This window comes from Scyliorhinus canicula, chromosome 8 (assembly GCF_902713615.1).
Source record: "Scyliorhinus canicula chromosome 8, sScyCan1.1, whole genome shotgun sequence".
Classification (NCBI taxonomy): Eukaryota; Metazoa; Chordata; class Chondrichthyes; order Carcharhiniformes; family Scyliorhinidae; genus Scyliorhinus; species Scyliorhinus canicula.
In genome coordinates, this window is record NC_052153.1 from 189,250,415 (window position 1) to 189,273,500 (window position 23,086).

At 46.8% G+C, this 23,086-nt stretch overlaps 1 protein-coding gene across 2 annotated transcripts in view; it reads right to left on the reverse strand.

The window, feature by feature from the left end:
• The window catches only part of fam193a (family with sequence similarity 193 member A), a 266,074-nt gene that overhangs the window by 89,097 nt on the left and 153,891 nt on the right, over positions 1-23,086 (reverse strand). For both annotated transcript variants that reach the window (XM_038805884.1, XM_038805883.1), the window contains exon 4: positions 7,061-7,224. In XM_038805884.1, coding sequence (XP_038661812.1) covers positions 7,061-7,224 — 164 coding nt within the window. The remainder of the gene's footprint in view (positions 1-7,060; positions 7,225-23,086) is intronic.

Sequence of the window (23,086 nt, forward strand, 5' to 3'; positions counted from 1 at the left end):
GTCTACGCATCTTCTCTATTGTGCAGCACTCCATATGCCTCACCCGATGACTATGTCCATATATTTACTTTGTGTATTTATCCTATGCTTTATGTTTTTCATGTATGGAATGATCTGTCTGGACTGTACGCAGAACAATACCTTTCACGTACCTCAGTACACGTGATAATAAATCCAAATCGAAATTGAAATAGTTTCTCCCTTTACAATTGGTATTCTTACAACTTTGTCTGAAGGAGTGCAAGTCAAAAAGCTTCGGCAGCATGTCTCTTTTTACAACAATACAGAGGTATTTAGACTGGCAACGGCTGGGCTAATAACTCAGCTCAGCAAATTTCAGATGATAATTCAATGCTCCAGTTCAACTCTCCAGATTAACATCCACAGTAACTCAGGTTGAAGACAGATTGACCAACACTATTGTTTTTAAGACAGTTAGATAATAAAAAGGCTAATTAAGAAAATGCCTCATACTCAATGAGATCCCAAATCAAGCCCAATAAAACCCCAAATTCATTTTTGACTGTTAAGACTGGCAGATTAAAAATGTCAAGTCAGTAAAAACCTGCCACTTTTCTTTCCACAAAGTGGAAGACCAAGCTCAGAACAAGGGAGGGGAGGGAAGGGAACAAATGAATTTTCAGTGAACAAAATATGGCTAAATTCTATACTCGACAAGCAGCAGCCTCTCAGACAGAAACTTATACAAATTCAAGCCACATTACGTTCCCTCATTACCCCATCTTAACCCACATCATCTTCATGACCTCAGCTCCTTTCTTGATGCACCGGGAAACCGGCTTCCCAAAGAACAATTCTGCAGTAACCTCCAACATTATCCATTAATAATTCAAATCAATGTATAACTGGACCACTGGGAGCTCTTCCGGGGAAGGTGTGACCTGTATAAGAAGGACGGGTTGCATCTAAACTGGAGAGGCATAAATATCCTGGCCGCGAGGTTTGCTAGTGTCACACGGGAGGGTTTAAACTAGTATGGCAGGGGGGTGGGCACCGGAGCAATAGGTCAGAAGGTGAAAAAATTGAGGGAGAACTTGGAAATAGGGCCACTATGGCTCTGAGGAAGGGCAGACAGGGAGATGTTGCTGAAAACAGCGGGACTGGTGGCCTGAAGTGCATTTGTTTTAATGCAAGAAGTATAACAGGTAAGCCAGATGAACTTAGAGCTTGGATTAGTGAAAAATGAAAATCGCTTATTGTCACGAGTAGGCTTCAATGAAGTTACTGTGAAAAGCCCCTAGTCGCCACGTTCCGGCGCCTGTCCGGGGAGGCTGGTACTTGGAACTATGATGTTGTTGCCATTACAGAGACCTGGTTGAGGGAAGGACAGGATTGGCAGCTAAACATTCCAGGCTTTAGATGTTTCAGGCGGGATAGAGGGGGAGGTAAAAGGGGCGGAGAAGTTGCGCTACTTGTTAGGGAGAATATTGCAGCTGTACTGCGGGAGGACACCTCAGAGGGCAGCGAGGCTATATGGGTAGAGATCAGGAATAAGAAGGGTGCAGTCACAGTGTTGGGGGTTTACTACAGGCCACCCAACAGCCAGCAGGAGATAGAGGAGCAGATAGGTAGACAGATTTTGGAAAGGAGTAAAAGCAACAGGGTTGTTGTGATGGGAGACTTTAACTTCCCCAATATTGACTGGGACTCACTTAGTGCTAGGGACTTGGACGGGGCGGAGTTTGTAAGGAGCATCCAGGAGGGCTTCTTAAACAATATGTAGATAGTCCAACTAGGGAAGGGGCTGTACTGGACCTGGTATTGGGGAATGAGCCCAGCCAGGTGGCAGAAGTTTCAGTAGGGGAGTATTTCGGGAACAGTGACCACAATTCAAGTTTTAAAGTGCTGGTGGACAAGGGTAAGAGTGGTCCTCGGGTGAATGTGCTAAATTGGGGGGGGAAGGCTAATTATAACAATATCAGATGGGAACTGAACAACATAGATTGGGGGCGGATGCTTGAGGGTAAATCAACATCTGACATGTGGGAGGCTTTTAAATGTCAGTTGAAAGGAATTCAGGACCGACATGTTCCTGTGAGGAAGAAGTATAAATATGGCAAATTTCGTGATCCTTGGATAACGAGGGATATTGTAGGTCTCGTCAAAAAGAAAAAGGAGGGATTTGTCAGGGCTAGAAGGCTGGGAACAGACGAAACCTGCGTGGAATATAAGAAAAGTACGAAGGAACTTAAGCAGGCAGTCAGGAGAGCTAAAAGGGGTCACGAAAGTCATTGGCAAATAGGGTTAAGGAAAATCCCAAGGCTTTCTACACGTACATAAAAAGCAAGAGGGTAGCCAGGGAAAGGGTTGGAAATGGGCGAGGTACTAAATGAATACTTTGCATCAGTATTCACCAAAGAGAAGGAATTGGTGGATGTTGAGTCTGGCGAAGGTGTAGATAGCCTGGGTCACATTGAGATCCAAAAAGACGAGGTGTTGGGCATCTTGAAAAATATTAAGGTAGATAAATCTCCAGGGCCTGATGGGATCTACCCCAGAATACTGAAGGAGGCAAGAGAGGAAATTGCTGAGGCCGACAGAAATCTTTGGATCCTCACTGTCTTCAGGTGATGTCCCGGAGGACTGAAGAATAGCCAATGTTGTTCCTTTGTTTAAGCAGGGTAGCAAGGATAATCCAGGGAACTACAGGCCGGTGAGCCTTATGTCAGTGGCAGGGAAATTACTGGAGAGAATTCTTCGAGACAGGATCTACTCCCATTTGGAAGCAAGGGGTTGTATGGGCTGCACGGTTTTGTGAAGGGGAGGTCATGTCTCACTAACTTGACAGAGTTTTTCGAAGAGGTCACAAAGATGATTGATGCAGATAGGGCAGTGGATGTTGTCTATATGGACTTCAGTAAGGCCTTTGACAAGGTCCCTCATGGCAGACTGGTACAAAAGGTGAAGTCACACGGGATCAGAGGTGAGCTGGCAAGTTGGATACAGAACTGGCTAGGCCATAGAAGGCAGAGAGTAGCAATGGAAAGGTGCTTTTCTGATTGGAAGGCTGTGACTAGTGGTGTTCCGCAGGGATCAGTGCTGGGACCTTTGCTGCTCGTAGTATATATAAATGATTTGGAGGAAAATGTAACTGGTCTGATTAGTAAGTTTGCGGACAACACAAAGGTTGGTGGAATTGCAGATAGCGATGAGAACTGTCAGAGGATACAGCAGGATTTAGATCGTTTGGAGACTTGGCTGGCGAGATGGCAGATGGAGTTTAATTCGGACAAATGTGAGGTGATGCATTTTGGAAGGTCTAATACAGGTAGGGAATATACAGTGAATGGTAGAACCCTCAAGAGCATTGACAGTCAGAGAGATTGTGGTGGACGGTGCACCGGTCACTGAAAGGGGCAACACAGTTGGAGAAGATCGTCAAGAAGGCATACGGCATGCTTGCCTTCATTGGCCGGGGCATTGAGTATAAAAATTGGCAAGTCATGTTGCAGCTGTATAGAACCTTAGTTAGGCCACACTTGGAGTATAGTGTTCAATTCTGGTCACCACACTACAAGAAGGATGTGGAGGCTTTAGAGAGGGTGCAAGGATGTTGCCTGGTATGGAGGGCATTAGCTATGAGGAGAGGTTGAATAAACTTGGTTTGTTCTCACTGGAACGAAGAAGGTTGAGGGGCGACCTGATAGAGGTCTACAAAATTATGAGGAGCATAGACAGAGTGGATAGTCAGAGACTTTTTCCCAGGGTAGAGGGGTCAATTACTAGGGGGCATAGGTTTAAGGTGCAAGGGACATGTTTTTTTTACAAAGAGAGTAGTGGGTGCCTGGAACTCGCTGCCAGAGGAGGTGGTGGAACCAGGGACGATAGTGACGTTTAAGGGGCATCTTGACAAATACATGAATAGGATGGGAATAGAGGGATACGGACCCAGGAAGTGTAGAAGATTTTAGTTTAGACGGGCAGCATGGTCGGCGCAGGCTAGGAGGGCCAAAGGGCCTGTTCCTGTGCTGTATTTTTCTTTGTTCTTTGTATAACAACGTCAATGAAAAGTGCTGTGAACATGGAGGACATCAAAGCAGTTTTCTCTAAAAACATGCCATGAACATGCTACCTAAAGGAAGGATTAACCATTCATCACAAACAGGCAAATAGCCAAGACATTTACATGCTTAGAGGGAGGAATTCCAAGCTTCAATTGTGCAAGCTGTGTGCAAGAAGGATCAGTGATGCAGATGTCACTGTTTAGAGAGCTGTACATTTCAGCTCTGCTACATCAGGTCAAGTTTGGATCCTGTGTCCTGGTTTGAGCACCTTAGCTGGGATAGCACAACCATGGCATCGAGAGGTACAAGATTTTCATTCAATTATAAATGGGATGAGAGGTTTAAGAGTTAAGAGGAGAATCCAAACAAATTGGATATCTTTTAATTTGAGCAATAAGGTAAGAAGGAATCTAATAAAAACTGTCAAAGTAAACCATCAGGACAGAGCAGTTTTCTTAATTGTCACACTTGCTACAACATCTACCCTGTTCCACCATCAGTGCACTGTGGTTGCTGTCTGCATAAGCTACAGGATGCACTGCAGCACATCCCCCTTCAACAATCTCCTACTTCAGAGGACAAGGGCAGCAACAGCGTGGGAATGCATTCACTCCCAAGTTGGCTTTCCAACAATAGACCATTCTGACATATTTCTGTTCTTGCATCCGACGCTGGGTTGCTATCCTGCAATACTCTACCTGACACCATCATGGTGTCCTCACCCTAAGGATGGCAGCACAGCTCGATTTTCAGAGCACCTCAGGAGGGGAAATAAATCTGTCTTATTAACTATGTACAAGACTGCATGGTCCACTGGTGAGAACTTGCTTCTAGGCCTGCTTTAGACTCTTAATTAGCCAGTATATCCTCCATCATACGAGAAGCTTGGAGGTAAGTGACCAAGACAGTAAAATCATCGGTATTATGGCCACCAGCGTTAATGAGGGTCAAGACAAAACAAACTTCAAATGAAATTAGGCCCAAATAAAATGATATTCAGCACTGAAAAAGAGATTAGTTCAGGAAAAAATGGAAACCGTCAAACTTTAATTACAAAGCATGCAAGCTGACCATAAAGAAAAATAAGCGTGTTCAACAAGCAGTGAAAGAGAGAAAAATCAAAATAGAAATAAAACAATGTAGGTAGGAAAATTAAGAATTTTAGAAAAATGATTTTTTTCTATAGGTTAAAAATGGTAAGAAAGTTTCTAACAGGACACGGGGTTGCAAGAAACATGTGTTAAGGAGTGTAATAATAACACCGTGTAAATATAATTCTACAATAATATTACATAATTATATTTATAAGTTAAAGGATTTGTTGTGGGGCAAATTCAACTTCTGAAGGATAAAAGTAACAGAAACTGAAAATGAAGGGAAAACAGTCAATTAGTCGATGTTTATTATGTAGAACTATTCAATGGACTTAAAAACACTTATCAAACTACCTGGTCCATCCACATTATAATAATAATATTTATTGTCACAAGTGGGCTTACATTAACACTGCAATGAAGTTACTGTGAAAATCCCCTAGTCGCCACATTCCGGCACCTGTTCGGTTACACAGAGGGAGAATTCAGAAAGTCCAATTCACCTATAAGCACGTCTTTCGGGACTTGTGGGAGGAAACCGGAGCACCCGGAGGAAACCCACGCAGACAATGGGAGAACGTGCAGACTCCGCACAGACAGTGACCCAAGCCGGGAATCGAACGCGGGTCCCTGGGGACTTTTAGCCCCATGTGGAGACGGTTTGCAACAAATGAGCAGATGACTAACAAATTCTCTGGGAGATAAAGCCTATAGTTTAAGGTATCATAGGGGAGCATGACAGAGATATGTGCATCTCTGACTGTAATCACAACACATACATAGGGGCTGGTTTAGCACAGTGGGCTAGACCAGCAGCGCGGTTCAATTCCCGTACCAGTGAGAATTCGGAATTCTCCATCCGTGTACCCGAACAGGCGTCGGAATGTGGCAACTAGGGGCTTTTCACAGTAACTTCATTGCAGTGTTAATATAAAGCTACTTGTGACAATAAAAATTATTTATTTATTTACATTGGCTACTCCTGATGCTTTCTAAGATGGATGGACATGTGGTATTTAATTAAAAGTGACAATAGATGAGATTTAATGTCGGTTCAATACAACACTGGATGGGAAATAAGTAGTTGTTGTTTCAAGAGTTTAGGCCAAATTGCTATAATAAAACACAAAAAATGTGGCAGTTTCTTCAAAGATGGTGGCATATGCCACTTAAAATAGGAAGTGCTAGAAATAGTCAGGTTAGGCAATGTTTATTATGTAGAACTATTCAATGGACTTAAAAATACTTTTATCAAACTACCTGGTGCACTGCACATTATAATAATAATCTTTATTGTCACAAGTAGGCTTACATTAACACTGCTCCGACAGCCAGTCTTTCACCTATTGATTCCTGTGGCGCTCCATTATTTGCCATTGTAGAGACAGAAACACAGTTAATGTTTTAGGTCTGTGACCTTTCATCACAACTGATAAAAGATCACAGACCTGAAATGCTGGCAGTTTTTTTCTCTGTCTTCAATGAGGTTACTGTGAAAAGCCCCTAGTTGCCACATTCCGGCACCTATTTGGGTACACAGAGGGAGAATTCAGAATTCTCAGCTGGTGCGGGAATTGAACCCGTGCTGCTGGCCTTGTTCTGCATCTCTCTCACCTGCTGAGTATTTTCAACATTTTCTGGTTTTACTTTAGGTTTCCAGCATCAGCAGTATTCTGGTATTCAAGTAGTGAAATAAACCACCTTTATTTCGAAGAACTATCAGATTGACAGATCCATCTGCAGCATTTCTTCTTTCTCCCCACTAGCTTTCCCCTTTCCTTGTATTCTGAAACCTAGTTGCAAGGATAGTATTCCTCACACACTGCTGTCTTTCAGTGTCTTGTTCAAGTGGTGGTTTTCACATGAGCAGTGACATGAGCAGATTATTTGATGACAGTCGCGGTGGGAGTGTACATGTCCAGAATTATAAGAAACACTTACCTGCGTTCATTGCATGCCTCACAGTTGCAAGCTATCTCTGAAGGTGCGGGGGTGTTGATATCTGTACTGGGTACAGACTGCGTTCCGACAGCCAGTCTTCCACCTATTGATTCCTGCGGCGCTCCATTATTTGCCATTGGCAAGTGCAGTAAGAAGTCCTGGTTCTTTAGTGTGGCAGAGAGAGACAGAAATAAAATTGAATCAGTGATGCTCAACAAATGAAAATACACCTAACAATTGCAGCTTTATACAGCAGTTATCCCCAAGTACAGAGGGCCTGGCTCAGTACTCTCAATAATTCTGGGTTTAAACTTCATGTCCTGGATTTAAATCACCATCTCGGCCAAAACCCTTTTGTTGCTGCCAATAGTTCCGGTGGATCAGATGGACAACAAAGGTTACATGATATAATGTGAAGAGCAGCAATGTTCTCTTGGTCAATATCCTTCCTTTAACTATCTAAACGTGTAAATTCACTGGGTTGCTGGTTATTACTGCAAAAGGGGCTGGTTTAGCACAGTGGGCTAGAACAGCTGGTTTGTAATGCAGAACAAGGCCAGCAGCGCGAGTTCAATTCCCGTACCAGCCTCCCCGAACAGGAGACGGAATGTGGCGACTAGGGGCTTTTCACAGTAACTTCATCGAAGCCTACTTGTGACAGTAAGCGATTATTATTACACTGCATCCTCACTTAGTGAAACGAGTTGTGACAATAATAAAGATTATTATTAGATCGTCCAACGAGGAGCAAATGGAGTTTAGAAGGATGTGAGGTGATTTAGAGCATGTAAAATTCTCACCCTGGCTGCAAAGTCAGGAAATAGGTGTCCTAATCTAAAGTTAAAGGTTCAGCATTTTAAAACTGCAATGAAGGGAAATTTCTTCACTCAGAGGGTTGTAAATATCCCAAAGACTCGTGGATGCTCACTTGCTGAGTATATTCAAGACTGAGATCAATAGATTTTGGACACAAATACAAGTGATATGGGGATAGGGCAGCAAAGTGGAGCTGATGCAGATAAGCATATTACTGAATGGCCGATCAAGGGGCATATGGCCTGCTCTTGCATCTATTTCTTAAGTCCATGAAAGTTTGAGTCAGTGCAAAAATTGAACTATTTAAAACAGAACTGGGGCTGAGGGTGACCCCCAACCTGGAACTTGGTACACTTGCCCAGGAAGCAAACTACATTGGGAGGGGTTGTGGAAAAGTGTGCATAAGACCATAAGACATAGGAGCAGAATTAGGTCACTCGGCCCATCGAGTCTGCTCCGCCATTCAATCATGGCTGATATTTTTCTCATCCCCATTCTCCTGCCTTCTCCCATAACACCTGATCCCCTTATTGATCAAAAACCTATCTACCTTGGTCTTGAAGACACTCAGTGATTTGGGCTCCACAGCCTTCTGCAGCAATGAGTTCCACAGATTCACCACCCTCTGGCTAAAGAAATTCCTCCATCTGTTTTAAAGGATCTGAGATGGTATCCTCTGGTTCTAGTTTTTCCTACAAGTGGAAATATCTTCTCCACGTCCACTCTATCCAGGCCTCACAGTATCCTGTAAGTTTCAATAAGATCCCCCCTCATCCTTCTAAACTCCAAAGACTACAGACCCAGAGTCCTCAACCGTTCCTCATACAACAAGCTTTTTCTCCCAGGGATCATTCTTGTGAACACCCTCTGGACCCTTTCCAAAGCCAACACATCCTTCCTCAGGTACGAAGCCCAAAACTGCTCACAATACTCCAAATGGGGTCTGACCAGAGCCTTACAAAGCCTCTGAAGTACTTCCCTGGTCTTGTATTCTAGCCCTCTCGACATGAATGCTAACATTGCATTTGCCTTCCTAACTGCCGACTGAACCGGCACATTAACCTTAAGAGAATCGTGAACAAGGACTCCCAAGTCCCTTTGTGCTTCTGATTTCCTAAGCATCTCCCCATTTAGAAAATAGTCTATGCCTCTATTTCTCCTTCTAAAGTGCATAACCTCACACTTTTCCACATTGTATTCCATCTGCCACTTCATTGCCCACTCTCCTAGTCTGCTCAAGGGGGCAGCACGGTGGCATGGTGGTTAGCGTAAATGCTTCACAGCTCCAGGGTCCCAGGTTCGGTTCCCGGCTGGGTCACTGTCTGTGCGGAGTCTGCACGTCCTCCCCGTGTGTGCGTGGGTTTCCTCCGGATGCTCCGGTTTCCTCCCACAGTCCAAAGATGTGCGGGTTAGGTGGATTGGCCATGCTAAATTGCCCGTAGTGTCCTAAAAAGTAACGTTAAGGGGGGGTTGTTGGGTTACGGGTATAGGGTGGATACGTGGGTTTGAGTGGGGTGGTCATTGCTCGGCACAACATCGAGGGCCGAAGGGCCTGTTCTGTGCTGTACTGTTCTATGTTCTATGTAAGTCTTTCTGCAGCCCCCTTGCTTCCTCAATACTACCTGTCCCTCTACAGATTTTTGTATCATCTGCAAACTTAGCAACAGTGCCTTCAGTTCCTTCCTCCAGATCATTAATGTATATTGTAAAACGTTGTGGTCCCAGCACCGACTCCTGAGGCACACCACTAGTCACCAGCTGCCATCCTGAATAAGACCCCTTTATCCCCACTCTCTGCCTTCTGCCAGTCAGCCAATCCTCTATCCATGCCAGGATCTTACCCTTAACACCATGGGCTCTTAACTTATTTAACAATCTCCTATGCAGCACCTTGTCAAAGGCCTACTGGAAATCTAAATAAATCACATCCACTGGTTCTCCTTTGTCTAACTTGCTTGTTACTTCCTCAAGGAACTCTAACAGATTTGTCAGTCATGACTTCCCCTTGACGAAGCCGTGCTGACATTCGTGTATGCATTCATTTGTGTGGAGGAAGAGGCACTTATAGGATGAGGTAATGATTTAGTTGAAGACCATACTCATCGTACAAGTTATCATGGACATACATCAGCTTGCAAGACACTATGATCCTGTTAACTGCCAACCAGGACCAGATCAAACCTTCAAAAACGGAATCAGCATTGGTTTCAGCTGCTGCGCCAAACAAATCCTCGACATTATCGCGATCAGAACCATAAAGACGCGATATATAAACAGTTAATGCAGTTAACTTTAAATACAATACAAAAATCCATCAGTGAAGATAATGCCACTTTAATCAGATCATAGCAAAATACTCAAGTGATTGGAAAACAATCCAATTTTCCACATCCACATTCCACATCCAAGGGGCAGCACGGTAGCATGGTGGTTAGCATAAATGCTTCACAGCTCCAGGGTCCCAGGTTCGGTTCCCGGCTGGGTCACTGTCTGTGCGGAGTCTGCAAGTCCTCCCCGTGTGTGCGTGGGTTTCTTCCAGGCGCTCCGGTTTCCTCCCACAGTCCAAAGATGTGCGGGTTAGGTGGATTTGCCATGCTAAATTGCCCGTAGTGTCCTTAAAAAAAAGTAAGGTTAAGGGGGGGGGGGGGGGGGGTTGTTGGGTTACGGGTATAGGGTGGATACGTGGGTTTGAGTAGGGTGATCATTGCTTGACACAACATCGAGGGCTGAAGGGCCTGTTCTGTGCTGTACTGTTCTATGTTCTATGTTCTAATCCACACTGTGCATGAAACATCGAGACGGGGAATGGGATATAACCAAGACTTCTATACGCCTTAAAGCTTCCTTTTCTCTTTAAAGCACAGGTCATGTTTGTAGATATATTAATGGGTAGATCTTGGGACAGGATTTTGACTGCTTTATAATAATCTTTACTGTCGACTTCCGGTGGCTGTGATGGATCAGTAAGCCACACATCTGGGAGCTCCCGTTTTAAAGAGATTTTTCGGCTCTTTTGAGAGCCCAAAACGGAAATTTTTCGACGTCTCCCGGTGGGGGAAGGTGTGCTGAACGACTTTCCCTGCAGTCCATGACTTGAACTCGGAGTGGAAAGGGGGAAAAAACAGCAGCAGCTCCTCAGAAAAAACGGGGGAAGGGATCCAAGATGGCTGCCGACAGAGCTCCAGAGGAATGGAGACTCTGGGCCCAGGAACAACAAACTGATCTCCTGCGCTGCTTTAAAGAATTCAAGGATGAAGTACTGAGCTCTATGCAGGAAACGAACAGAAGGCTGTCAGAGATTCAGTCCACCCAGGGTGCTGCCATCAAGAAGTTGCAGACGCAGGCCATTGAACGAGAGGAGGAGGCCGTGGTCCTCGTGAGTAAGGTGGAGGGGCACGAAGCACTCCACAAGAAGTGGCAGGAACGCTTTGAGGAGCTGGATCACCGCACGAGGCGGAAAAACCTGCGGATCTTGGGCCTTGCAGAGGGGCTGGAGGGATCGGACCTGACAGCCTATGTGGCTGTAATGCTGAATTCGCTAGTGGGGGCCGGATCTCTCCATCTGCCCTTGGAGCTGGAGGGAGCGCACAGGGTGCTGGCCAGGAGGCCCAAGGAAGATGAACCCCCGCGTGCGGTGCTGGTGAGGTTCCACCGGTTCAGTGATCGGGAGTGCGTGCTGCGCTGGGCCAAGAAGGTGAAGAGCAGCAATTGGGAGAATGGGGTAGTGCGGATCTACCAGGACTGGAGTGCGGAGGTGGCTAAGCGGCGGTCCGGATTTAATCGGACGAAAATCGTGCTTTATAGAAAAAAGATAAAGTTCGGAATGTTGCCGCCCGCGCGCCTGTGGGTAACTTATTCGGACCGGCATTATTATTTCGATTCCCCGGAGGAGGCGTGGGCCTTCGCGCGGACGGAGAAACTGGACTTGAACTAGGGGTTGGGGGTTGCGAGGTCGGCTGTAAGATATTAGTGCTGGATTCTGCTGGTGCTGTGTTCTCTTTTCTTCTGTTGTTTTCTTCTTGTTTTAGTACTTTTGCAATTTTGATATGGTTATTTACGGAGGGGTTGTTCTGCTATGTTTTTGTTTTTGTGCTGTGGGACATTGTCTGGGCTGTGTATCTTGAGGGGAGGGTCGGGGGGGTATGTTGTATTCTATGTCGGGTTGGGGGTATGGAGTGGGGCTGGTATTTGGGAGCTGCGTCAGAAGGGTGTGGTGGGGCAGTGCAAAAGCGCGGGCTTTCCTCTGGTTTCCCGTGCTGCGGGGCTGGGGGGTGGAGATGGTGACGGGGGAGGCGGGGCCTTAACTGGTTCTTCCCCGCGCTGGAGCGGTGCCAGGAGGAGGGATAGATTGGGGGATGATCCCACTTCGGGAGGGGTCGGGCTATTGGCGGGAGTTTCCGGGGTCAGCAGAAGTTAGCTGACCCACGGAAGTACAATGGAGGACGGTTCGCGGCTGGGAGGGTTCCTAGCCTGGGGGGGAAGGGAGGGGGGGAAAGGGGAATACCGGGTTGCTGCTGGTAGGGTCAAGAAGGAGCTGGGGGGGGGGGGGCTGGGGGGACAGAGGTGAGGGGTTGTCGCTATGGGGACGGGGTCGAGCAGGGGGTGCTGGCCTGGGGCGGGCAGTCAACGGGCTATGGCTAGCCGACGGGGGAGGGGGGCGGGACGCCCTCTGATCCGGTTGGTCACCTGGAATGTGAGAGGGTTGAATGGGCCGGTGAAGCGGTCGAGGGTACTGGCTCACCTGAAGGGGCTAAAGGCGGATGTGGCAATGCTTCAGGAGACCCACCTGAGGGTGGCGGACCAGGTCCGCCTGAGGAAGGGATGGGTGGGGCAGGTTTTCCACTCGGGGTTGGATGTGAGGAACCGGGGAGTGGCGATTCTGGTGGGGAAAAATGTGTTGTTTGAGGCATCGGAGGTGGTGGCGGATAAGGGGGGTAGGTATGTGATGGTTAGGGGCAGGCTACAAGGAGAGAAGGTGGTACTGGCTAGTGTGTATGCCCCAAATTGGGACGATGCGGGCTTTATGAGGCGTATGTTGGGACGGATCCCGGATCTGGAGGCGGGAGGTCTGATCATAGGGGGGGGACTTTAATACGGTGTTGGATCCTTCACTGGATCGGTCCAGCTCTAGGACGGGTAGGAGGCCGGCGGCGGCCAAGGTACTGAGAGGGTTTATGGACCAGATGGGTGGGGTGGATCCATGGAGGTTTGTAAGGCCGAGGGCACGCGAGTACTCTTTCTTCTCCCACGTACATAGGGTCTACTCTCGGATAGATTTCTTCATGGTGAGTAGGGGACTGATTCCGAGAGTGGAGGAGGCCGAGTATTCGGCCATTGCAATCTCCGACCACGCTCCGCATTGGATAGAGTTGGAGATGGGAGAGGTGCGAGACCAACGTCCGTTGTGGCGGTTGGATGTGGGGTTGTTGGCGGAGGAGGAGGTGTGTAGGAGGGTCCGGGCAAGTATTGAGGGGTACCTTGAGGTGAATGATACGGGGGAGGTTCAGGTGGGGATGGTCTGGGAAGCCCTGAAGGCAGTAATTCGTGGGGAGCTGATATCCATCCGGGCACACAGGGAGAGGAGCGAGAGGAGTGAGAGGGATAGACTGGTGGGAAAGATGCTGGAGGTGGACAGGAGGTATGCAGAGGCACCAGAGGAGGGACTGTTGGGGGAGAGGCGCAGCCTGCAGGCTAAATTTGATTTGCTGACCACTAGAAAGGCGGAGGCACAGTGGAGGAAGGCACAAGGGGCAGTGTACGAACATGGTGAAAAGGCGAGTAGGATGCTGGCTCATCAGCTGCGCAAGTGGGATGCGGCTAAGGAGATTGCTGGAGTGAGAGATAAGAGTGGGAATGTGGTGCGGAAGGGGGTAGAGGTGAATGAGGTCTTCAAGGATTTTTACGGGGAACTGTACCGGTCGGAGCCAACGGGGGAGAGGAGGGGAATGGAGAGGTTCCTTGACGGGCTTTCTTTCCCGAAGGTGCAGGAGGAGAAGGTGGAGGGGTTGGGTGCGCCGATTGAGCTGGAGGAGCTAGTTAAGGGGATCGGGCAGATGCAGTCAGGGAAGGCACCGGGGCCGGATGGGTTCCCGGTGGAATTTTATAAAAAGTTTGTGGATCTAGTGGGCCCCTTGCTGGTGCGAACACTCAATGAAGCGTGGGAGGGGGGGACTTTGCCCCCGACGATGTCACGGGCGCTGATCTCGTTAATTTTAAAGAAGGACAAGGACCCCCAGCAGTGTGGTTCATACAGGCCCATATCTCTCCGCAACGTGGACGCTAAGGTGCTGGCAAAAATCCTGGCCACCAGGATAGAGGACTGTGTGCCAGGGGTTGTGCACGAGGACCAGACAGGTTTTGTGAAGGGAAGGCAGCTGAACACGAATGTGCGGAGATTGCTGAATGTCATTATGATGCCGGCGATTGAGGGGGAGGCAGAGATAGTGGTGGCACTGGATGCGGAGAAGGCCTTCGATAGAGTGGAGTGGGGGTACCTATGGGAGGTGTTGGGGAGGTTTGGATTTGGTGAAGGGTTCATTAGATGGGTAAGGCTGTTATATGAGGCCCCGATGGCGTGCGTGGCTACGAATAGGAGGAGGTCGGAGTACTTCCGGCTTTACCGAGGGACCAGGCAGGGTTGCCCCTTGTCCCCCTTGTTGTTTGCACTGGCAATCGAGCCGCTGGCGATGGCATTGAGAGATTCAGAGAGGTGGAGAGGCTTGGTGCGAGGTGGAGAGGAACATAGGGTGTCGTTGTATGCCGACGACCTGTTACTGTATGTGGCGGACCCGGTGGGAGGGATGCCGGGAGTGATGGAGTTACTAGCAGAGTTTGGGACCTTCTCAGGTTATAAATTAAACTTAGGCAAGAGCGAGGTGTTTGTGGTGCACCCTGGAGACCAGGAGGAAGGAATTGGTAGGCTCCCGCTTAGGCGGGCAGGGGAGAGCTTTAGGTACCTGGGGGTGCAAGTGGCCAGGGACTGGGGGACTCTCCACAAGCATAACTTTACCAGGCTGGTAGATCAGATGGAGGAGGAGTTCAGGAGGTGGGACATGCTGCCATTGTCGTTGGCGGGGAGGGTGCAGTCCGTCAAAATGACAGTGCTTCCGAGGTTCTTGTTCCTTTTTCAGTGCCTGCCCATATTTATCCCCAGGGCCTTCTTTAGGAGAGTGACTAGCAGTATTCTGAGTTTTGTGTGGGCACATGGGACTCCGAGAGTGAGGAGGGTGTTCCTGGAGCGAGGAAGGGATGGAGGTGGGCTGGCACTGGCCAACCTTCTGGGGTACTATTGGGCAGCCAATGTGTCAATGGTGCGTAAATGGGTGATGGAGGGGGGAGGGGCGGCGTGGAAAAGAATGGAGATGGCGTCATGTAGAGGTACGAGCCTGGGTGCCATGGTAACGGCACCGTTGCCGCTCTCCCCTAAGAGGTTTACCACGAGCCCGGTGGTGGCGGCGACTCTAAGAATCTGGGAACAATGGAGACGGCATCGGGGGGGAAACAGGGGCCTCGATGGAGGCTCCACTGGGTGGCAACCATCGGTTCATCCCGGGGAACACGGATGGGGGATTCAGGGGGTGGCAAAGGGCGGGCATCAGCAAATTGAGGGACCTGTTTATTGGCGGGAGGTTTGCGGGCCTGGGGGAACTGGAAGATAAATTTGGCCTTCCCCAGGGGAACATGTTCAGATACCTGCAGGTAAAAGCGTTTGCTAGGCGACAGGTAGAGGGATTCGCTTTGCTGCCCTCGCAGGGGGCGATGGACAGAGTGCTTTCGGGGGTGTGGGTAGGAGAGGGGAAGGTGTCTGACATCTATAAGGTAATGCAGGAGGTGGAGGAGTCGTCAGTGGAGGAGCTGAAGGCTAAATGGGAGGAGGAACTCGGGGAGCAGATAGAGGACGGGACTTGGGCGGATGCCTTGGACAGAGTCAACTCTTCCTCCTCATGTGCGAGGCTTAGTTTCATCCAATTTAAGGTGCTGCACCGGGCCCACATGTCCGGGACTAGGATGAGTAGGTTCTTTGGGGGTGAGGACAGGTGCACCAGATGTTCGGGGAGTCCTGCGAACCACGCCCATATGTTCTGGGCATGCCCAGCACTGGAAGAATTCTGGAAGGGGGTGGCGGGGACGGTGTCGAGGGTGGTTGGATCCAGGGTCAAACCAGGGTGAGGACTCGCGATTTTTGGAGTTGCGGTAGAGCCGGGAGTGCAGGAGGCGAAAGAGGCCGGTGTCCTGGCCTTTGCGTCCCTAGTAGCCCGTCGAAGGATTCTGTTACAATAGAAGGATGCAAGGCCCCCAAGTGTGGAGACCTGGATCAGTGACATGGCGGGATTTATAAAATTGGAAAAGGTCAAATTTGCCCTGAGAGGATCAATACAAGGGTTCTATAAACGATGGCAGCCTTTTTTGGACTTCCTGGCTCAGAGATAGGTAACTGGGGGGGGGGGGGGGGGGGGGGGCATTATTGTAGTGTTTATTCTGTAACTTTATAGTGTGTTAATATGCGTTGTTGTTAAAATGCTGGGTTGTTCATGGGGATGGGGCGAATGTATATGATTGTTAATATTATTGTTATTTTCGGTATTTTACTAAGGTGCGTCAATGTTGTATAAAATCAAAATTTCTCAATAAAAATGATTTTTAAAAAAAATAATAATCTTTACTGTCACAAGTAGGCTTACATTAACACTTCAATGAAGTTACTGTGAAAAACCCCTAGTCGCCACATCCTGGCACCTGTTTGGGTACACGGAGGGAGAATTCAGCACCATAGCATAGGGGCAGCATGGTAGCATAGTAGTTAGCATTTTGGCTTCACAGAGCTCGGGTCCCAGGTTTGATTCCCGCTTGGGTCACTGTCTGTGCGGAGTTTGCACTTTCTCCCCTGCGTGGGATTCCTCCCACAGTCCAAAGATGTGCAGGTTAGGTGGATTGGCCATGCTAAATTGCCCTTAGGTTAGATGGGGTTGCTGGGTTATGGGGATGGGGTGGAGGTATGGGCTTAAGTGGGGTGCTCTTTCCAAGAGCTGGTGCAGATTCGATGGGCCGAATGGCCTTCTTCTGCACTGTAAATTCTATGATTCAGAATGTCAAAATTACCTAACAGCACGTCTCTCAGGATCTGTGGGAGGAAACCGGAGCGCCCGGAGGAAACCCACACAGACACAGGGGGAATGTGCAGACTCCACACAGACAGTGACCCAAGCTGGGAATCAAACCTGGGACCTTAACGCTGTGAAGCAACAGTGCTAACCACTGTACTACCGTGCCACAATAATGGAAATCCTTAACATTGTTTTGTTGAGTTTGCAGTGTTTGATTAAATGCTTTGCAATTACAGAAGTACAGGAACAGACAAGATGCGAAACCTGAACAAACAGTTGTTCACAACTTGCTTTCATTCATAACAGATGGGAGTGAGTCTCAATAGAGTATGCTCCTCTCATCTGTGATGGTAACATACAAATGTCATGAAAGAGGATTGTAAATTAGCTCAATTTATGTAAGTGATTCCTGCATCAATTTCTTCAGAATCTCTTCAATTAACTGAATTGCTTACATGTGAAAGGTATGTCTGCAACTAAAGCAAAAATAAAGAAATTGCAAACGAAGAAACACCATCCATGACTTCAGCGTGTCCCGAAGCACACAGCCAATTCAATACGTTTTTTTGAAGTGTAGTTGCAGTGATAATGTATGAAGTATGGCAATGTGTTTGAACACACGGCCTCCAGACCCCCTGCTTTAGTCATATTTGGAGGGGAATAAATATTGGTGAGGCCTCGCCTGCCCCTTTTTGATTTGTGTTACGGGATATTTTATGTCTGCCTTACAGGGGAAACAGGACCTCAGTATAACGTCTCATTCAAAAGATAAAACACAAGATAAACTGGAGTAAGCTTTTCCACACATTTTTATTAATTGAACTTAATGGTTTCACTAAAATGCAAGACTCAGAATGGTGTAGAAATCGCTGTCTACAATTATTTCATCCCTATGCTCTCATCAACATCACAACACCTGGAACAGGAAGGGTAGTGGAATGAACTGTGAAATGTAGCTACACAAAAGCTTTCATGAAAGCAAGGTCCATCATTTGAAGAAACTGATGAGGAACAACCAAAATCCGTTGGTGGAATCTTCTTTTTTGGTCATTTATTTAATTATCCACCACATGACCGGATGTGACGGGACATTGCAGAGCATTAATCTGAGCCAATGTGGTTTGGGATCACTTAGCTCTGTCTATTGCATGCTGCTCCTGCTGTTTGGCATTCAAGAAATCTCATTTTGGAGCTTCATCAGGTTAGCACTTGATTTTTAGATATGCCTGTTGCAGCTCCTGTCATGTCCTCTTGCACAGTGACACAAGGTTACATAGAAAATAGGAGGAGGCCATTCGGCCCTTCGAGCCTGCACTGCCATTCATTATGATCATGCTGATCATCAAGTTCAATACCCTGATCCCACCTTCACCCCATATCCCTTGATCCCTTCAGCCCCAAGAGCTATATCTAATCCCTTCTTGAATTACACAACGTTTTGGCCTCAACAACTTTCTGTGGGAGTGAATTCCACAGATTCACCACTCTCTGGATGAAGAAATTTCTCCTCACCTCAATCCTAAAAGGTTTACCCTTGATCCTCAAACTAGGACTCCTAGTTCTGGACACCCCCACCATCAGGAACTTACTTTCTGAATCTATCCTATCTAATCGTATTACAATTTTATATGTTATGAGATTCCCCCCTCACGCTTCTAAACGCCAATGAATAACCAACTTGCGTCTCTGCTCATATGACAGTCCCGCCATCCCAGGAATCAGCCTGGTAAACCTTTGCTGCACTCCCTCCATAGCAAGAACAACAGGTTGATCCCTGGTTTGATGGCAATGGTCGGTTGAGGGATATGCCAGGCCATGAGGTTACAGATTGTGGTTGGATACAATTTTTCTGATGGCCCATAGCATCTCATGAATGTGTCATGAGCTGCCAGATCAGTTCAGAAACTATTTGCTTTAGCACAATGGTAATGACACACAACATGAAATGTGCACTGAGTGTGAATTGGGCTAATAAGTGGCAAGTAACTACACTGCCCAAGTGCAAGGCCATAAGATCAAGGAGCAGAAGGCCATTTGGCGCATCGAGTCTGCTCTGCCATTCAACGAGATCATGACTGCTTTGACATGAGATGTGCACTGTATGTGAATTGGGCTGATAAGTGGCAGATAAGTGGCAAGTAACTACACTGCCCAAGTAAAAGGCCATAAGATCAAGGAGCAGAAGGCCATTTGGCCCATCGAGCTGCTCTGCCATTCAACGAGATCATGACTGATTTGATGTGACCATCTTCAGCTCCACTTGTCCGACTGATCCCCGAAACCCTTGATTTCCTTACTGATTAAAAATCTGTCCTCCCTACCTTCTCTTTTTAAAATAATTTTTCCAATGAAGGGGCAATTTAGCGTGGCCAATCCACCTACCCTGCACATCTTTGGATTGTGGGGGTGAGACCCACGCAGACACGGGGGAAAATGTGCAAACTCCACACGGACAGTGACCTGGGGCGGTATTGAACCCGGGTCCCCGGTGCAGTGTGGCAGCAGCGCTAACCACCATGCCATTGTTCCACCCTACCATCTTCTCAAGGGAAATTAGGGATGGCCAGTGGCGCTACCGTTCAATGAAATCATTAAAATATAAATGTTAGGGTGCGGTTGCTCAGTGGCAATTTAGTCGTAGTGAGCTGTTTAGAATGGCCGTGCATGAAATTGGAACCTATGCTGAAGAAAGTTCACTGTGCAATCTAGCCATACTATTCCCGACCTTGACAGCGGTCGATGGGGACAATGGGTTACTGAAAGAGAAAAAGTTCCCTCGCTTAGAGTAGAAAAACTTATAATTAAAAAAAAAAGTTATTTTCAAAGGCAACATAAATAAGTAAAACGAGGATCAAAAGAGAGAAGAAATGAAAGCTGAATGTAACAGACTCTAAACATGTGTAATTAATAATCTATTTCATAAAATACATCTCATCCCATCAATAGCCTTAATATTTAGAATACTTTACTGTGATGGAAAATAGAGTCCTAACAACCCAGCTCACTAGCAGTGAAGCACAAGAGCATTAAAATGCAAACAGAAAGTCCTTTTATTATTACAAAGAAACTCAGACAACCACTTTGCACAAACCAACAAACCTAATGCGAGTTCAAGCAACATGAGGGACACCCGCAGTACTATGGGGTTTAACCCTGATGTCAAACACTAACATTCATTCCAAAACCCCCGCCATGAGATAAAGAATCTGCTGCACACCTACAAAGGACCCAGATGTTAAAAGTATTCATCAGAAAGAAATCATACCACATGGGAATGTAAATGCTTCATGGCAATAGTCAATGACTGAAACAAGCAACAGGATCTAACCTTATCAAGAAATTTAAACTAGAGAGAATCTCCAAACGGCCAAGAAAAATTATACACAACACGAGAGACATCAACAAGGCATAATCCCAGAGCTGTCAACTTTAAGAATTCTGTAGCCTCTCAGCTGTGCAGTGGAGATGTCAAACACATGAAAGGGTTTCTAGTCTCTCAAGCATACAACTAAAGAATCTTTCAAGATTTATTTTTGCCTTCATTTTTCACAGGCTAAAAGAAATTAGTAAATATTTCAGTGTCAAATTCATTGTTTTCAAAAGCGGTATCTTGGATACGAGATTCCACTCGAGTACTGTGTTTGAAGCTTCACTGCCTACCTTCCATAGGATAAATGGCAGAGATGCAGGCTAATGGGCCCCGGCTGGCCCATGTCAGAGATCATGCTCCACTCGAGTCTCCTCATCTTTTCTAATCTAAATCTATCATGGGCGACACGGTGGTTAGCACTGCTGCCTAACAGCAGCAGGGACCCGGGACTGATTCCGACCTTGGGTAGGTGTTGTCTGGAGTTTGCACAGTCTCCCAGTGTCTGCTTGGGTTTCATCTGGGTGCTCCAGTTTTCCCCCACAGTACAAAGATGTGCAGATGAGGTGGATTGGCCATGCTAAATTGCCCCTTGTGTCCGAACATTTGGTGGGGTTACAGGATAGGGCGGGGGAGTAGGTCTACGTAGTGTGCTCCTCTGGACAGTCGCTACAGAATGGTCTCCTGCACTGTAGGGATTCTATGATAACCATCCAGACCCTTTTCCCTCAAACGCTTGTCTAGTCCCTTCTTAAACATATTAATACTATTCAGTTCAGGCACGTCTTGTGGCCCCAAGTTTCACATTCTCACCACTGGGTAAAGAGCTTTCTCATTTTTATAGTATTTTCTCCACGTTCCTTATTCTGCTCTCCCCAGCTCTCTTGCATGTGCTACCTGAGCTGTAGACCCACATGAGCTTGCTGGTATCTTTCTCAAGTGGCCAATTCTTCACGAGTGGGCTTGGACAGCAAGCCTTTGCAGGTCTTCACAAAGACAAGCATAGAGAGCTGTGCCATTTGGTCGACTTTGCTTTTGCTTCCAGAGCAACCTACAGTCCCAACATTCAACCACTGAGAACGGAGCAGCCTAAATTTGATCCTAGACTCAGGTTACAAACATACAGGTTATTTCCATTAATATAGATTTAATTTGATTGATGGTCAAACTCACTGTGAATATACAATTTGACAAAGGTTTAAACATGATCTGTTGCTCAAAGTGTATATTGCCCAAAAGATAAATCTTCTCAAATTTTCAGGGAATCTGTCCTACTGAGGAGCATAATGCTATGCAAGGGAAACAAAATTCTCTTATGGACATTTTCCATAGCAGGTAGGTCAGGAATCCAATCTATAACTTTACGCACACCTTGATCATTCCACCACTTCACGACGGGTACTATTACCTTCGCGTCTATGCTTTGTATTGGTGCACTTAATCATACAGTCCATATTCTCTGTTCACAAAGACCTTTATGAGCCAAATCCATTACAGGTTGCACTGATTACAATACACACTGCCCATATATTGAAGGAAGTGGCAATCTTGCTGTGCTGTGAAGTGTACTTGAAAGCAAATCCAAACAATAGCTCTGATTCTGAGAACTCTGCAGGACCAGGTAATGCAGCAAGCTAATAGACTTAGCGTAGACTAATTGGATAAAAGCTTCCTTTTCCTAATCGCACAGGCCTTTGCCTCAAAGAAGCTCAAGTAACATTCATGCACTTCTTGGTGATTAAAATGGTAATCTCACATGTGAGATAGTCCAGTGGTTGGCCCAGGAACATGCACAGAAACATACATAAAAGATAGAAGCAGGAGGAGGCCATTCTGCCCTTCGAGCCTTCTCTGCCATGTATTATGATCATGGCTGGTCATCAAGTTCAATAACCTGATCCCGCCTTGCCCCCATATCCATTGATTCTTTTAGCCCCAAGAGCTATATCTAATTCCTTCTTGAAATCACTCAATGCTTTGACCTCTACTACTTTCTGTGATAGTGAATGCCACAGATTCACAACTCTCTGGGTGAAGAAATTTCTCTTCGCCTCAGTCCTAAAAGGTTTGCCCCTTATCCTCAAACTATGACCCCTAGATCTGGACTCCCCCACCATCGGGATCATTCTTTCTGGATCTACCCTGTCTAATCCTATTAGAATTTTATAAATTTCTATGAGAACATCCTTCAACTCAAACAAATTTAATCTTAGCCGACTTAGTCTCTCCCACCATCCCAGGAATCAGCCTGGTAAACCTTTGCTGCACTCCCTCCATAGCAAGAACATCTTTCCTCAGACAAGGGCACCAAAACTGCACAAAATACTTCAGGTGCGGCCTCATCAATGCCCTATACAATTGCAGTAAAACATCTCTATTCCTATTCTCAAATCCTCTTGCTATGAAGGCCAACGTATCATTTGCCTTCTTTACTGCCTGCTGCCTTCCAGTGACTGATGCATGAGGATACCAATGTCTCGCTGAGTATCCAACCTCTCTCAGTTTACCTCCATTCAAATAATAATGTCTTTCTATTTTTGCTACTGAAGTGGATAACTTCACATTTATCCACATGATACTGTATCTGCCATGCGGTTACCCACTCACTCAGCCTGCCCAAATCCCATTGCTACATCTCTACATCCTCCTCACAGCTCACCCTCCCACCCAACTTTGCATCATCTGCAAATTTGGAGATAATACATTTAGTTCCCTCACCCAAATCATTAATATATAATA